At 49.0% G+C, this 18,783-nt stretch overlaps 2 protein-coding genes across 5 annotated transcripts in view; one reads left to right on the plus strand and one right to left on the minus strand.

The window, feature by feature from the left end:
- The first annotated feature begins 330 nt into the window (after window positions 1-330).
- On the plus strand, window positions 331-2,744 carry pnrc2 (proline-rich nuclear receptor coactivator 2). Of its 4 annotated transcripts, none has more exons than XM_058418593.1 (3): window positions 331-526; window positions 1,093-1,341; window positions 1,995-2,744. In XM_058418593.1, exon 3 carries the CDS (start codon window positions 2,016-2,018, stop codon window positions 2,424-2,426), a length of 411 nt encoding a protein of 136 aa, XP_058274576.1. In that variant the 5' UTR covers window positions 331-526; window positions 1,093-1,341; window positions 1,995-2,015; the 3' UTR covers window positions 2,427-2,744. The 4 variants fall into 4 exon arrangements, with proteins under 4 accessions (XP_058274576.1, XP_058274579.1, XP_058274577.1 ...); XM_058418596.1 differs by lacking the exon at window positions 331-526 and adding an exon at window positions 620-753; XM_058418594.1 differs by lacking the exon at window positions 331-526 and adding an exon at window positions 707-844.
- Window positions 2,745-5,718: 2,974 nt separating this feature from the next.
- LOC131370956 (macrophage mannose receptor 1-like) overlaps window positions 5,719-18,783 on the minus strand; it is a 31,182-nt gene continuing 18,117 nt past the window's right edge. Inside the window, exons 3-5 of the mRNA XM_058418591.1 lie at window positions 6,699-7,067; window positions 6,278-6,619; window positions 5,719-6,142 (exon numbers count right to left, since the gene is read on the minus strand). Of these exons, the coding sequence (XP_058274574.1) occupies window positions 5,772-6,142; window positions 6,278-6,619; window positions 6,699-7,067 (1,082 nt within the window). The 3' untranslated portion in view covers window positions 5,719-5,771. The remainder of the gene's footprint in view (window positions 6,143-6,277; window positions 6,620-6,698; window positions 7,068-18,783) is intronic.

The raw sequence follows: 18,783 nt of genomic DNA on the forward strand, positions 1-18,783 counted from the left end.
AAACACTCGAACAGAGGGAGAGGGCAGCAGTGTTAATGACTCAGACAGGGTTTCGTGTCAGTAATAATAAAGGAATAAAAACAGGAGTGTTGATCTCTAGATAAACCGAATAATTAGTTTAGTAAGTCGACAGTAAAATGTTGAACAAAGTGAAAACTCAGAAAAAGAAGTTTTCTTTATGAAACTGCGTCACCGTCTTAAAGCTCGTGACGTAACAAAGGCAGCAACAAGCGTGTCGCTCTCTCCTATTGGTCACACCAAGTCAGTGCTCGATGCTGATTGGTCGCTTCCCAGCTGCGAGACTTATTCTTGACTGAGGAGCCATTTTGTTGTGAGATAGACGAAGAGAAGGAGAGAGAGAGAGAGAGAGAGAGAGAGAGAGAGAGAGAGAGATATCGATATCGATATCAATATCAATATCATTTGTGGTATCGGGTCGAAGAAGTTGTTGACTCCTGAAGGAAGTAGCTTGTTTCACCGAACTGCTGCAGCTGGCGTTCGCGACAACAGTTCCTTAAGGAAGTCGGTAAGACGTCTTTTTTCTTGTTTGCTAATTAGTTAGCAAAGTTAGCTTAGAAATCCAGATAGAGGTCTTTTTCCGCACCCGTTTTACAGCTGGTTCGTCTCGACCTTTCCGTTAGGATTGGATAGTGTTTATTATCTCTGAGCGTCCATTGGCTAGACGATTGTAAATACGACGCTCTGGCCAATCCATGCGCAGGAGGAGGGATTTACAGAATGTGGGTGGAAAAGGTAAACCAATCGATCGGCCGCCATATTGTGAGAGGCAGCTCTTTGTTTTGGTACGGCTCCAACTTTTTGTTTGTTGGACCTTTCTCCTCGGGTGTGTTCGATTTACTTTAATGTTTGAGTTCAGGTTTTTATTTTAAAGTATAAAATCTAATTTATTTGGGTAATGTCGACTGAATGGAACAAGAATGTAAATATCCGCAGTTCAGGCGTCGAAGAGCCTTTGTCTTGTGAACGCACAGGATTATGTAGTTTATGTATATTTTATAATTAATGCTGTTTTAAACTTTTATAGGTTTAAATCCAGCTGTAAGATAAAATAACATTTGTTTTTATCTGTAGATTTCAGGGCTTCCTGGGGCGCCGTGTTTGCCGAGGTGAGTTGATGTTCAGCTCGGATTCACCACAAAACGTCGCTCTTTGGCACATGAACACCATAAAGTCCGTAAAGTCCAGAAACACCGTAAAGTCCGAGTTAAAGACGCGTGCAGTGAGAAGCAGACGGACTTCGAGGACCTGGAGACAGATCAGTGAGGAGACCGTGAGGAGGAGGAACCTCTGCAGAGTCCACTTTACATCAACAACAAAGAGGTACAGCTGAGGGACACAACCGTGTGATGATGATGATGATGATGATGAAGCACAACAATGTGTTTAAGTCTGTGGGTTTTTGAAACCTGCATACTGAAGTATATGACTTTATTATGTACACAGTGGACTTTAATGCAGTGCAGTTTAGCCTGCAGTGTTATTTTCAATATCATGAAGCATGCTATGGTTTTGTCCCTTTTTTAAATGAGTGTTTATTGGAATTATAAATAAACATGCACTGGATATTTTCTGACAGCAGGAAACTGTGTCCAGCTAATAACCTTTACACACACACATGTTCTGAAATAAGAGTGTTTTCTGGAAGTAGTTTAGAGAGGGTGATGAGTGATGAAGATTAGATCAGGAATTCAGATGCATTCATGAAGTTTTAACGCTGTTCATGGTAAAGATGATTCCTTAAGTTTTTCCCCTTATTGTTTCTTTTATCATTAAGATCCAGATGTTCTCAACAATGTGAAACCTCTGGTCTGATCCTGTTGTGTGTTTCATTATGCGAGTCTGGGCTGATTATCTTTTTGTTGTGCTTTATGTTTATTTCTGTATCAGTATTCTTTCTGTCAGTCTCAGGTTTATCACGGCTACAGGAACTTGGGCTCTAATTCCACTCGGTTATTTATGTTGTGTGTAATCAGGTGACATCCAGCACAATCAGAATGGGAGGCGGTGAGAGATACAACATTCCAGCACCCCATCCCGATCACTCTGCCTCCAAAAAGCACCACCACGTTGGCAAGGCCAAGCCCAGGTGCAGGAACCAGCACGCCGGCGCCTTTTCCACATCTCCCGGTGCTCCGACCTCTCCCGAGAAACTGACAGAGAAGAACGGCGGCTCCGTTCGCTTCTCCTACAGCAATCAGTGCTGGGGAGGAGCCGTGACTCACCTGAACAACATTCTGGTCACACAGTGCAGCCATGCCTACGCCGGTGCCAAATTCAGCGAGCCGCCTTCTCCTAGTGTTCTCCCCAAACCTCCTAGTCACTGGGTTTCCCTTCCCATGATTCCCTGTGATCGACGTGAGATGATGGCCTTTCAGTTGAAGAGCCTTCTCAAAGTACAGGCGTAAAAATCAATGTTAACGAACCGTCAGTGACTTCATACCAGGCTCCACTCCCCTGCAACGCTGCAGCGCTGTGATTTTAATTGGGACCATTTCTGCAAACGGTTCCTCTTTAACTGTATATAGTTTTTTTTTAAAAGTTTAGCACAGATATTGCGTCACTGCAGCCTTACAGGAGGGAGGAGCGGTTAACGGAGTCCAACATCTAGATGAACAAAACGAATTTCCTTCTGAACGATCTCATGTTTTTTTGTTTTTTTTTGTTGGCCGTTAACGATAGTCAGTGTGTGATGAGAGACGTCCTCACACATCACAACATTTTTATATTTACTACAGGAAATCAGCACAGTAACGATCTGCAGCATTAAACATCTAACCCGCGATAGTGTTAAAGTGCAGATAGAGAGTTCTCACAATGCAGTCATCTCACTCTCACCTGTACTGTCACACCTTTCTCCCACACAGGTTTATAGATCAGAGAAAATCCATCAGGCTGTTCACGTGTTCTGGGTTTGTTTGTTTTTTTGAGGAAGAGAAAATGTTTAATGCAATGCGAATGTGTGTGTACGTGTGTGTGTTAGTTCTGATTTATCCTCACAATGTGGCCCACACACACTGTGTGCTTTCAGCTCCTGTACTTTTATAATTAGCGCTGTGCGCACTGCACTATGGGAGCTGGGATTCAACACGGTGTGTAAATAAGCAGCGCCTCCTTTGTTTTGCTTTTATTCAATCAGGTGTTGAAGTTTACGGCGTACAGCCGGCCCTCCTGGTCATGTGGTTACAGATGTGTGTGTGTGTGTGTGTGTGTGTGTGTGTGTGTGTGTGTGTGTGTGTGTGTGTGTGCTGATGGTCAGTACCTCACTGTTAGGAATCTACGCTGTGGAGTAGAGCTCCATTTATATCCGGTTTAGATTCAGACCAGTTTAACGGAGCGCTTCTTATTACAGCAACCCTAAATCACAGCAGCTCCAGAGTAGGGTATGTCCACCCTGAGCCATGACATCAGCATAGGGTTTCCAGGATGTAGACAGAGAGGAGGAAGTGGATGCAGTCGGTGACGTACGGCAGCTTTATGGTGAACCATGCAGAGGAAGGCGTATGGAGAGAGACGGAGGAGTGTTGATCATCCCTCTGTAGGACTTCATTCGCCTGTTCATCATGCAGCATGTCGTTATAGTCGTGTTGTAGCATTTAATCTGTTTACACTTTAAAAAAAGGGGCCAAAGTTTTAGGCGTATCTGACTCCTTTGACTTGCACTGTGTCTCCACATTGTGAGCGTGTAGTGAAACCGTCGCCTCATTTCAGACTCGTGTAACGTGTTCAGGCACGTGTCGTATCGTGTAACCGCCCGACCCTAGAGCTCCGATATCTTCCCTAAATATAGTAAACGATTTAAAATGAAATGTATTAGTGCCGTGTGGCTCATCAGTACAAACACAATCCCATCACATCGTAGCTTTATCACGATTATATGGTGTATCCGATCGTCACACGTGCCTGAACACGTCTTCTCTCCTGCACACGGGCGCGTTAACGGTCAGCTGGAAGGCGACTCTAGACCCGGAGTCGTGTAAATAATGAAATGTATAAAACCTTGTAGTATATTGTACATTAAACGCAGGGTTGTTTTAAACCTGCTGATAAAGTATTTTTAGTAACAACACTGAATGTAAGTCATGATGACGATGTGGCTTGATTTCAAATGCTGAAATTATTTTTGTTTAAAAAAAAAAAAGAAAAAAAGAAGAAAATATCTGTACTGTAGTGTGTGGACGTCCCTCTGGGCCCTGGACGTCCCTCTGGGCCCTGGACGTCCCTCTGGGCCCTGGACGTCCCTCTGGGCCCTGGACGTCCCTCTGCACTGTGTCCAGGTTCTGCAAGTGCAAGGTTTAGAAATGTATGTAGTTATAACGTCAGACTTTTACACACACATTGGCTCCGTTTTCCAATAAGAACCTGATTTTAAGGTTTTTTAATTTAGTTTTAATTACAGGTGTCCAGGAGTGAGTTCTTTCCTCTGCAGACTCGCGTCTCTATACACCACTTTTACTGTTTTTAAATATATTTTCTGTTTTAAATCAATTCTCATTTTTCCCCACGTTTATTTCCCTGTGTGTGTGTAAAAGTCTCTGGATATTCCCTGATAATTGGCTTTGAATTTGTCCCAGACTTAAAAAATGTCACTTTAGGATCAGAAAAAGAAAGACGCCCATTTTATTGTAATTGGTGTTATAAAGTTTTAAAGCGCTGTGTAATTTGGTTTAAAAAATAAACCCCCCACCCCCCTTCACCCCCAAACTGTGTGTTGCCTTTTTTTTTTTTTTTTTTAAAAATCCCATAGTAGTAATAATTATTCCAGCAATCTGTGTGTGATGTGGTGGAGGTTCCTCAGGATGGTGGAGGAGTTTGATCTCAACTCAAGTCTCAAGAGTTTAGTGAACTCTCTGGTGTCCAGTCATGAAGTCAAGATGATTTGATCATGTCCATAGAAAGGTGCTGCAGTGCAAAGGAAATGAAATGTGGAGCATCACACACACAACCACAGGAGACAGCAGAGGTCAGTAGTGGCAAACAGAGAGAGACGGGCCAGTACTGTAGTGACCACGGGGCAGTGCAGCACTGAGCAGCACACACTTCTGCAGTGAATAAAGTGGAAGAATGATTCAGTAGCTGTAAAGTACTGACTGACCGCTGCAGGGTGGAGAGTTCGGACTCAATAAAAATAAACTCCATGAGGAGTTTTTATTGGCAGTGAATTTAGAAACACTGAATGCTTTCCAGGACTGATTGTTTGGGTTTTGTGCGTGTGCGTGTGCGTGTGCGTGTGTGTGTGTGTGTGTGTGTGTGTGTGTGTGTGTGTGTGTGTGTGTGTGTGTGTATGTGTGTGTGTGTGTGTGTGCGCGCGCGTGAGTATGTGTGATTTAAGTGTGAATGTTTTTTTGCTTTTTTTTGGAGTTTGTGTGTTTATCTACACATTTTCCAACATTTTGACAAATTCAGAATAAACTGAATCTTTCAGAATATTTATTTCAGTATCACAAAAAATAAGATTATTAATCCACAATCCCACACTGAGTTTTATTATTATAGCAATTAAATATATAAGGTTTAAAATAATTACAAATATAAATGAAGCTGATTTCTATCTCTTTAATTCTCAAGAATAAATATTTCCATTGCTGTATTTATTTAAATTTAACCATAAATAACCACACACAGTCTCTAAGCTTGAAGAATTAAATGAATTAATAATAATTATATATGCACAAGAGAAATGATTATAAAATTGAATGCATTCAGATGTTTAAAGTATCAGTGTTCTTGACTGATCAGGGAAGTGTAGTGGCTCAGTGAGAACATGTGCTGTGACACAGAACCCTGTACTGAGCCCGACAGTTCATGTCTCTCCATCTGTAGTCTCTCTGTGGAACGACGGCACCGCAGTGCTGAGAGAGCTGATGTTCAGGCTGTTTCCCTTCGTCCCAGTTGGAGTACGGAAACACAGCCTTCCCATCGGGCCAAATCCAGAACCCGAAGAGTCGGCTCTGTCTAAGCCCCACCCACACAGGCTCAGAAACACGCCCCCTTTTAAGCTCTTTCATCACATCCTTCTGGTCATCTTCAGACTCAATCTGCAGCAGTCCACCTCTGTCCTCTTCCTGACAGTAATCCAGAGCTTTCTCCCAGCTCAGAGTCACTTCACTCACATGGATGGAAACTGATAGAGACACAAAAACCCAAAAGGAGGAGGATGGTTTAGAGTGATATCAGAGAGAGAGACTCACATCAGTGTTCTAGTCTTCATACAGAAGATTGCTGAGACCATTTTACTCTTCAGAAAGTCCACACTTACTGTTGGAGCACAGAGCAGAGTGAATATTATCGCACGGGACTGAGCACCATCTCAATTCTTCCTTCCTCAGTATTACACAGTCGGATGGTGATGATGAAGGTTGACCGCTCTCCCAGTTTCTGTAGGTGGAGTTTCCTCCATCAGTCCACTGCCAGTCATCCTGCAGCAGGCCGATCCAGAAGGACATGGTGCTGTTTAACCCTTTAATCTTCACCTCTTCATTGTGCTGCTGATCTCTGATGCTGACCAGGTCAGTGTATATCTGTCTGCAGTAATGCTGAGCTTCATACCAGGTCTTAGTCTCAGGGATTAGATGATAATTAGGAGTCTGTGAGGAAGCATCTGTGGAGGTTAAAAATATATTTTTCTGTATTATATTTATATTTTATAGTTATTCTGTAATGAAGTCACCTGAAGGTACCTTCTTCATAACACATGAAATATCTTGTCCCTCTGCACTGAAGACTTTCCCATGAACCATCAGGCTTCATAGCAGCACAGCAGTCTGATGTCCCACAATCCCCTGTCAGATTTCTGAATGTTACAGGATCACCATTAGACCATTTCTCACTGAACTGACCACGATAGAGTCCGATCCAGCCGTAACCCATAGCAGTCTTCATCACCAGTTTAACCAGTTTAGTGTTTAGTGTTAGTGTGTCTTCATCAGAGTACACAGTGACGAGGTCGGTGTATTTTTCTCTGCAAGCTTCCCGAGCCTCAGTGTAAATCATGTCACCCGGAATGAAATGGAGTGAAGTGAGGAGACTGTGGACTGGAGGAGAAGAAGCTGTGGAAGAAATTTCTCCTGTTAATGTAGCAGGACAGAGATGAAAGGAGTGAAATGTGATGTGGATGAATGCAGTCATTAATCTTTTGATGTAAAGTGTATTGGGATTCATTTATAAATAAAAAGTGTTGGATGAATAAAGATTATTATTTAAATGACCAAAACATGCCTCGCTTATCATTTATCAACATTTTGACAGGATCTTTATATTACCTGCTTTATTATATAACACCTAACCATTCCAAAGAACAAAGACTCTATAACCATGACCTTCTCTTAAATAAAGTTCAACACTTTCAGAAAGAGTCTGCAGTTCTTCTCTTTCTCTGCTCCTCTAGACTGTTAGACTGAGCAGTAAAACTAAACTCCTCCTCACCAGCAGGTGGCAGTGTGATTCCTCTGAGCTCAACTACAAATAAACTGGAGATCGAATTACAACAAATAATTTGTTTCTTTCTGTGTTTTATTTAATAATTGTATATTTTAGCCACTGTTTTTTCTTGGTTTTGCGTGCAGTAAGATCTGAAATTTCAGTTTATTTTAGACATTTACACACAAATATGAACCTTTCAGACTGTTTATAGGTATTCATCTAGACTCTTCTCTGTTCTGGCACCGAGGTGGTGGAATGAACTTCTCCTAGATGTCCGTACAGCAGAGTCTCTGACTGTCTTCAAACGACGTCTTAAGACCTACCTTTTCCTGAGGCACTTAAACTAGCTCTTACCGTTCACTGTTTATGTAGTTATATGGTTTATTTAAAAAAAAAAATTTAAAAAAATATTCCAATTTTAGGCTCCTGGTCTCCTGAGTCTGTAATCTACTGACCCAGGGTTAATGTTTTCAATGATAGAGACTTAAAGCACTTTTGTATATCGCTCTGGATAAGAGCGTCTGCCAAATGCCAGAAATGTGTAATGTACTCTGTATCTGACTGACCTGACCCTGTATCTGACCCTGTATCTGACTGACCTGACCCTGTATCTGACCCTGTATCTGACTGACCTGACCCTGTATCTGACCCTGTATCTGACTGACCTGACCCTGTATCTGACCCTGTATCTGACTGACCTGACCATGTATCTGACCCTGTATCTGACTGACCTGACCCTGTATCTGACCCTGTATCTGACTGACCTGACCCTGTATCTGACCCTGTATCTGACTGACCTGACCATGTATCTGACCCTGTATCTGACTGACCTGACCCTGTATCTGACCCTGTATCTGACTGACCTGACCCTGTATCTGACTGACCTGACCCTGTATCTGACCCTGTATCTGACTGACCTGACCCTGTATCTGACCCTGTATCTGACTGACCTGACCATGTATCTGACCCTGTATCTGACTGACCTGACCCTGTATCTGACCCTGTATCTGACTGACCTGACCCTGTATCTGACTGACCTGACCCTGTATCTGACCCTGTATCTGACTGACCTGACCATGTATCTGACCCTGTATCTGACTGACCTGACCATGTATCTGACCCTGTATCTGACCCTGTATCTGACTGACCTGACCATGTATCTGACCCTGTATCTGACTGACCTGACCCTGTATCTGACCCTGTATCTGACTGACCTGACCCTGTATCTGACCCTGTATCTGACTGACCTGACCCTGTATCTGACCCTGTATCTGACTGACCTGACCCTGTATCTGACCCTGTATCTGACTGACCTGACCCTGTATCTGACCCTGTATCTGACTGACCTGACCCTGTATCTGACCCTGTATCTGACTGACCTGACCATGTATCTGACCCTGTATCTGACTGACCTGACCATGTATCTGACCCTGTATCTGACTGACCTGACCCTGTATCTGACCCTGTATCTGACTGACCTGACCCTGTATCTGACCCTGTATCTGACTGACCTGACCCTGTATCTGACCCTGTATCTGACTGACCTGACCCTGTATCTGACCCTGTATCTGACTGACCTGACCCTGTATCTGACCCTGTATCTGACTGACCTGACCCTGTATCTGACCCTGTATCTGACTGACCTGACCATGTATCTGACCCTGTATCTGACTGACCTGACCCTGTATCTGACCCTGTATCTGACTGACCTGACCATGTATCTGACCCTGTATCTGACTGACCTGACCCTATATCTGACCCTGTATCTGACTGACCTGACCCTGTATCTGACCCTGTATCTGACTGACCTGACCCTGTATCTGACCCTGTATCTGACTGACCTGACCCTGTATCTGACTGACCTGACCCTGTATCTGACTGACCTGACCATGTATCTGACCCTGTATCTGACTGACCTGACCCTGTATCTGACCCTATCTGACTGACCTGACCCTGTATCTGACCCTGTATCTGACTGACCTGACCATGTATCTGACCCTGTATCTGACTGACCTGACCCTGTATCTGACCCTGTATCTGACTGACCTGACCCTGTATCTGACCCTGTATCTGACCCTGTATCTGACTGACCTGACCCTGTATCTGACCCTGTATCTGACTGACCTGACCATGTATCTGACCCTGTATCTGACTGACCTGACCCTATATCTGACCCTGTATCTGACTGACCTGACCATGTATCTGACCCTGTATCTGACTGACCTGACCCTGTATCTGACCCTGTATCTGACTGAACTGACCCTGTATCTGACTGACCTGACCATGTATCTGACCCTGTATCTGACTTACCTGACCATGTATCTGACCCTGTATCTGTCTGACCTGACCCTGTATCTGACCCTGTATCTGTCTGACCTGACCATGTATCTGACCCTGTATCTGTCTGACCTGACCCTGTATCTGACCCTGTATCTGTCTGACCTGACCATGTATCTGACCCTGTATCTGTCTGACCTGACCCTGTATCTGACCCTGTATCTGTCTGACCTGACCATGTATCTGCCAAAGAAGTCTACGGTTTCCTGCCTCAATGACTATCATCCCGTTGCACTCACACCAATCGTGATGAAATGCTTCGAGAGGCTCGTCGTGAGGCACATCAAGTCACAGCTACCACCCTCGCTGGACCCCTCGCAGTTTGTGTTTCGTCCTAACCGTTCCACGGACGACGCCATCACCACAACCCTCCATCTGGCCCTCACACACCTGGACTGTAAGGACACATATGTATGAATGCTGTTCATAGATTTCAGTTCAGCATTCAACACAATCATCCCTCAGCAGCTGATTGAGAAGCTGAGTCTCCTGGGCCTGAACACCTCTCTCTGCAACTGGATCCTGGATTTCCTGACTGGGAGACCTCAGTCAGTCCGGATCGGGAGCAGTATCTCCAGCACCACCACACTGAGCACTGGAGCTCCTCAGGGCTGTGTGCTCAGTCCACTGCTGTTCACTCTGCTGACTCACGACTGTGCAGCAATGCACATCTCCAACCACATCGTCAAGTTCGCAGATGACACGACCGTGGTGGGTCTCATCAGCAAGAACGACGAGTCAGCATACAGAGAGGAGGTGCAACATCTAACAGCCTGGTGCAGAGCCGACAACCTCTCCCTGAACGTTGACAAGACCAAAGAGATGGTTGTTGACTTCAGGAGAGCACAGAGTGACCATTCTCCACTGTTCATCGACGGATCCTCTGTGGAGATCGTCAAGAGCACCAAATTCCTTGATGTTCATCTGGCAGAGAACTTCACCTGGTCACTCAACACCAGCTCCATCACCCAGAAAGCCCAGCAGCGTCTCTACTTCCTGAGGAGGCTGAGGAAAGCCCATCTCCCTCCCCCATCCTGACTGTGTTCTACAGAGGGACCATGGAGAGCGTCCTGAGCAGCTGCATCACTGCCTGGTTTGGGAACTGCACCGTCTCAGATCACAAGACCCTTCAGGGGATAGTGAGGACAGACACACACCCCTCACACACCCCTCACACACACTCTTACACACCCCACACACCCCTCACACACACTCTTACACACCCCACACACCCCTCACACACACTCTTACACACCCCACACACCCCTCACACACACTCTTACACACCCCACACACCCCTCACACACACTCTTACACACCCCACACACCCCTCACACACACTCTTACACACCCCTCACACACACTCTTACACACCCCACACACACCCCTCACACACCCCACACACCCCTCACACACACTCTTACACACCCCACACACCCCTCACACACACTCTTACACACCCCACACACCCCTCACACACACTCTTACACACCCCACACAGCCCTCACACACACTCTTACACACCCCTCACACACACTCTTACACACCCCACACACCCCTCACACACACTCTTACACACCCCTCACACACACTCTTACACACCCCACACACCCCTCACACACACTCTTACACACCCCTCACACACACTCTTACACACCCCACAAACCCCTCACACACACTCTTACACACCCCACACACCCCTCACACACACTCTTACACACCCCACACACCCCTCACACACACTCTTACACACCCCACACGCCCCTCACACACACTCTTACACACCCCACACACCCCTCACACACACTCTTACACACCCCTCACACACACTCTTACACACCCCACACACCCCTCACACACACTCTTACACACCCCTCACACACACTCTTACACAACCCACACACCTTTCACACACAATCTTACACACCCCACACACCTCTCACACACACTCTTACACACCCCACACATCCCTCACACACACTCTTACACACCCCACACACCCCTCACACACACTCTTACACACCCCACACACCCCTCACACACACTCTTACACACCCCACACACCCCTCACACACACTCTTACACACCCCACACACCCCTCACACACACTCTTACACACCCCTCACACACACTCTTACACACCCCACACACCCCTCACAAACACTCTTACACACCCCACACACCCCTCACACACACTCTTACACACCCCACATACCCCTCACACACACTCTTACACACCCCTCACACACACTCTTACACACCCCTCACACCCCTCACACACACTCTTGCACACCCCACACACCCCTCACACACACTCTTACACACCCCATCCACCCCTCACACACACTCTTACACACCCCTCACACACACTCTTACACACCCCACAAACCCCTCACAAACACTATTACACACCCCACACACCCCTCACACACACTCTTACACACCCCTCACACACAATCTTACACACCCCACACACCCCTCACACACACTCTTACACACCCCTCACACACACTCTTACACACCCCACACACACCCCTCACACACCCCACACACCCCTCACACACACTCTTACACACCCCACACACCCCTCACACACACTCTTACACACCCCTCACACACACTCTTACACACCCCACACACCCCTCACACACACTCTTACACACCCCACACACCCCTCACACACACTCTTACACACCCCACACACCCCTCACACACACTCTTACACACCCCTCACACACACTCTTACACACCCCACACACCCCTCACACACACTCTTACACACCCCACACACCCCTCACACACACTCTTACACACCCCTCACACACACTCTTACACACCCCACACACCCCTCACACACACTCTTACACACCCCTCACACACACTCTTACACACCCCACACACCCCTCACACACACTCTTACACACCCCTCACACACACTCTTACACACCCCACACACCCCTCACACACACTCTTACACACCCCACACACCCCTCACACACTCTTACACACCCCACACACACCCCTCACACACCCCACACACCCCTCACACACACTCTTACACACCCCACACACCCCTCACACACACTCTTACACACCCCACACACCCCTCACACACACTCTTACACACCCCACATACCCCTCACACACACTCTTACACACCCGACACACACCCCTCACACACCCCACACACCCCTCACACACACTCTTACACACCCCACACACCCCTCACACACACTCTTACACACCCCACACACCCCTCACACACACTCTTACACACCCCACACACCCCTCACACACACTCTTACACACCCCACACACCCCTCACACACACTCTTACACACCCCACACACCCCTCACACACACTCTTACACATCCCACACACCCCTCACACACACTCTTACACACCCCACACACCCCTCACACACACTCTTACACACCCCACACACCCCTCACACACACTCTTACACACCCCACACACCCCTCACACACACTCTTAAACACCCCTCACACCCCTCACACACACTCTTGCACACCCCACACACCCCTCACACACACTCTTGCACACCCCACACACCCCTCACACACACTCTTACACACCCCACACACCCCTCACACACACTCTTACACACCCCTCACACACACTCTTACACACCCCACACACCCCTCACAAACACTCTTAAACACCCCTCACACACACTCTTACACACCCCACACACCCCTCACACACACTCTTACACACCCCACACACCCCTCACACACACTCTTACACACCCCACACACCCCTCACACACACTCTTACACACCCCACACACCCCTCACACACACTCTTACACACCCCTCACACACACTCTTACACACCCCACACACCCCTCACACACACTCTTACACACCCCACACACCCCTCACAAACACTCTTACACACCCCACACACCCCTCACACACACTCTTACACACCCCACACACCCCTCACACACACTCTTACACACCCCTCACACACACTCTTACACACCCCACACACCCCTCACACACACTCTTACACACCCCTCACACACACTCTTACACACCCCACACACCCCACACACCCCTCACACACACTCTTACACACCCCACACACCCCTCACACACACTCTTACACACCCCACACACCCCTCACACACACTCTTACACACCCCACACACACCCCTCACACACCCCTCACACACACTCTTACACACCCCACACACCCCTCACACACACTCTTACACACCCCACACACCCCTCACACACACTCTTACACACCCCACACACCCCTCACACACACTCATACACACCCCACACACCCCTCACACACACTCTTACACATCCCAAACACCCCTCACACACATTCTTACACACCCCACACACCCCTCACACACACTCTTACACACCCCTCACACACACTCTTACACACCCCTCACACACACTCTTACACACCCCTCACACACACTCTTACACACCCCACACACCCCTCACACACACTCTTACACACCCCTCACACACACTCTTACACACCCCACACACCCCTCACACACACTCTTACACACCCCTCACTCACACTCTTACACCCCCCCACACCCCTCACACACACTCTTACACACCCCTCACACCCCTCACACACACTCTTACACACCCCACACACCCCTCACACACACTCTTACACACCCCACACACCCCTCACACACACTCTTACACACCCAACACACCCCTCACACACACTCTTACACACCCCACACACCCCTCACAAACACTCTTACACACCCCACACACCCCTCACACACACTCTTACACACCCCACACACCCCTCACACACACTCTTACACACCCCTCACACACACTCTTACACACCCCACACACCTCTCACACACACTCTTACACACCCCACACACCCCTCACACACACTCTTACACACCCCTCACACACACTCTTACACACCCCTCACACACACTCTTACACAACCCTCACACACTCTTACACACCCCACACACCCCTCACACACACTCTTACACACCCCACACACTCTTACACACCCCACACACTCTTACACACCCCACACACTCTTACACACCCCTCACACACACTCTTACACACCCCACACACCCCTCACACACACTCTTACACACCCCACACACTCTTACACACCCCACACACCCCTCACACACACTCTTACACACCCCACACACCCCTCACACACACTCTTACACACCCCACACACCCCTCACACACACTCTTACACACCCCACACACCCCTCACACACACTCTTACACACCCCACACACCCCTCACACACACTCTTACACACCCCACACACCCCTCACACACACTCTTACACACCCCACACACCCCTCACACACACTCTTACACACCCCACACACCCCTCACACACACTCTTACACACCCCACACACCCCTCACACACACTCTTACACACCCCTCACACACACTCTTACACACCCCACACACCCCTCACACACACTCTTACACACCCCACACACCCCTCACACACACTCTTACACACCCCACACACCCCTCACACACACTCTTACACACCCCACACACCCCTCACACACACTCTTACACACCCCACACACCCCTCACACACACTCTTACACACCCCTCACACACACTCTTACACACCCCACACACCCCTCACACACACTCTTACACACCCCACACACCCCTCACACACACTCTTACACACCCCACACACCCCTCACACACACTCTTACACACCCCTCACACCCCTCACACACACTCTTACACACCCCTCACACACACTCTTACACACCCCACACACCCCTCACACACACTCTTACACACCCCACACACCCCTCACACACACTCTTACACACCCCACACACCCCTCACAAACACTCTTACACACCCCACACACCCCTCACACACACTCTTACACACCCCTCACACACACTCTTACACACCCCACACACCCCTCACACACACTCTTACACACCCCACACACCCCTCACACACACTCTTACACACCCCTCACACACACTCTTACACACCCCACACACCCCACACACCCCTCACACACACTCTTACACACCCCACACACCCCTCACACACACTCTTACACACCCCACACACCCCTCACACACACTCTTACACACCCCACACACCCCTCACACACACTCTTACACACCCCTCACACACACTCTTACACACCCCACACACCCCTCACACACACTCTTACACACCCCACACACCCCTCACACACACTCTTACACACCCCACACACCCCTCACACACACTCTTACACACCCCACACACCCCTCACACACACTCTTACACACCCCACACACCCCTCACACACACTCTTACACACCCCACACACCCCTCACACACACTCTTACACACCCCTCACACACACTCTTACACACCCCACACACCCCTCACACACACTCTTACACACCCCACACACCCCTCACACACACTCTTACACACCCCACACACCCCTCACACACACTCTTACACACCCCACACACCCCTCACACACACTCTTACACACCCCACACACCCCTCACACACACTCTTACACACTCCACACACCCCTCACACACACTCTTACACACCCCACACACCCCTCACACACACTCTTACACACCCCACACACCCCTCACACACACTCTTACACACCCCACACACCCCTCACACACACTCTTACACACCCCACACACCCCTCACACACACTCTTACACACCCCACACACCCCTCACACACACTCTTACACACCCCTCACACACACTCTTACACACCCCTCACACCCCTCACACACACTCTTACACACCCCACACACCCTTCACACACACTCTTACACACCCCTCACACACACTCTTACACAACCCACACACCTCTCACACACACTCTTACACACCCCACACACCCCTCACACACACTCTTACACACCCCACACACCCCTCACACACACTCTTACACACCCCACACACCCCTCACACACACTCTTACACACCCCACACACCCCTCACACACACTCTTACACACCCCACACACCCCTCACACACACTCTTACACACCCCTCACACACACTCTTACACACCCCACACACCCCTCACAAACACTCTTACACACCCCACACACCCCTCACACACACTCTTACACACCCCACATACCCCTCACACACACTCTTACACACCCCTCACACACACTCTTACACACCCCACACACCCCTCACACACACGTACACACCCCTCACACCCCTCACACACACTCTTGCACACCCCACACACCCCTCACACACACTCTTACACACCCCATCCACCCCTCACACACACTCTTACACACCCCTCACACACACTCTTACACACCCCACACACCCCTCACAAACACTATTACACACCCCACACACCCCTCACACACACTCTTACACACCCCTCACACACACTCATACACACCCCACACACCCCTCACACACACTCTTACACACCCCTCACACACACTCTTACACACCCCACACACCCCTCACACACACTCATACACACCCCACACACCCCTCACACACACTCTTACACACCCCTCACACACACTCTTACACACCCCACACACCCCTCACACACACTCTTACACACCCCACACACCCCTCACACACACTCTTACACACCCCACACACCCCTCACACACACTCTTACACACCCCACACACCCCTCACACACACTCTTACACACCCCACACACCCCTCACACACACTCTTACACACCCCACACACCCCTCACACACACTCTTACACACCCCACACACCCCTCACACACACTCTTACATACCCCTCACACACACTCTTACACACTCCACACACCCCTCACACACACTCTTACACACCCCACACACCCCTCACACACACTCTTACACACCCCTCACACACACTCTTACACACCCCACACACCACTCACACACACTCTTACACACCCCACACACCCCTCACACACACTCTTACACACCCCTCACACACACTCTTACACACCCCACACACCCCTCACACACACTCTTACACACCCCACACACCCCTCACACACACTCTTACACACCCCACACACCCCTCACACACACTCTTACACACCCCACACACCCCTCACACACACTCTTACACACCCCTCACACACACTCTTACACACCCCACACACCCCTCACACACACTCTTACACACCCCTCACACACACTCTTACACACCCCACACACCCCTCACACACACTCTTACACACCCCTCACACACACTCTTACACACCCCACACACCCCTCACACACACTCTTACACACCCCACACACCCCTCACACACACTCCACACACCCCACACACACCCCTCACACACACTCTTACACACCCCACACACCCCTCACACACACTCTTACACACCCCTCACACACACTCTTACACACCCCACACACCCCTCACACACACTCTTACACACCCCACACACCCCTCACACACACTCTTACACACCCCTCACACACACTCTTACACACCCCACACACCCCTCACACACACTCTTACACACCCCCCACACCCCTCACACACACTCTTACACACCCCTCACACACACTCTTACACACCCCACACACCCCTCACACACACTCTTACACACCCCTCACACACACTCTTACACACTCCACACACCCCTCACACACACTCTTACACACCCCACACACCCCTCACACACACTCTTACATACCCCTCACACACACTCTTACACACTCCACACACCCCTCACACACACTCTTACACACCCCACACACCCCTCACACACACTCTTACACACCCCACACACCCTTCACACACACTCTTACACACCCCTCACACCCCTCACACACACTCTTACACACCCCACACACCCTTCACACACACTCTTACACACCCCTCACACCCCTCACACACACTCTTACACAACCCACACACACTTCACACACACTCTTACACACCCCACACACCCCACACACACACTCTTACACATCCCACACAGCT

Source organism: Hemibagrus wyckioides, linkage group LG20 (genome assembly GCF_019097595.1).
Source record: "Hemibagrus wyckioides isolate EC202008001 linkage group LG20, SWU_Hwy_1.0, whole genome shotgun sequence".
Lineage (NCBI taxonomy): Eukaryota > Metazoa > Chordata > Actinopteri > Siluriformes > Bagridae > Hemibagrus > Hemibagrus wyckioides.

Excerpts from the sequence above, each read along its gene's own strand:
- pnrc2 (XM_058418593.1), top strand. The coding sequence starts at position 2,016 with ATGGGAGGCGGTGAGAGATACAACATTCCAGCACCCCATCCCGATCAC.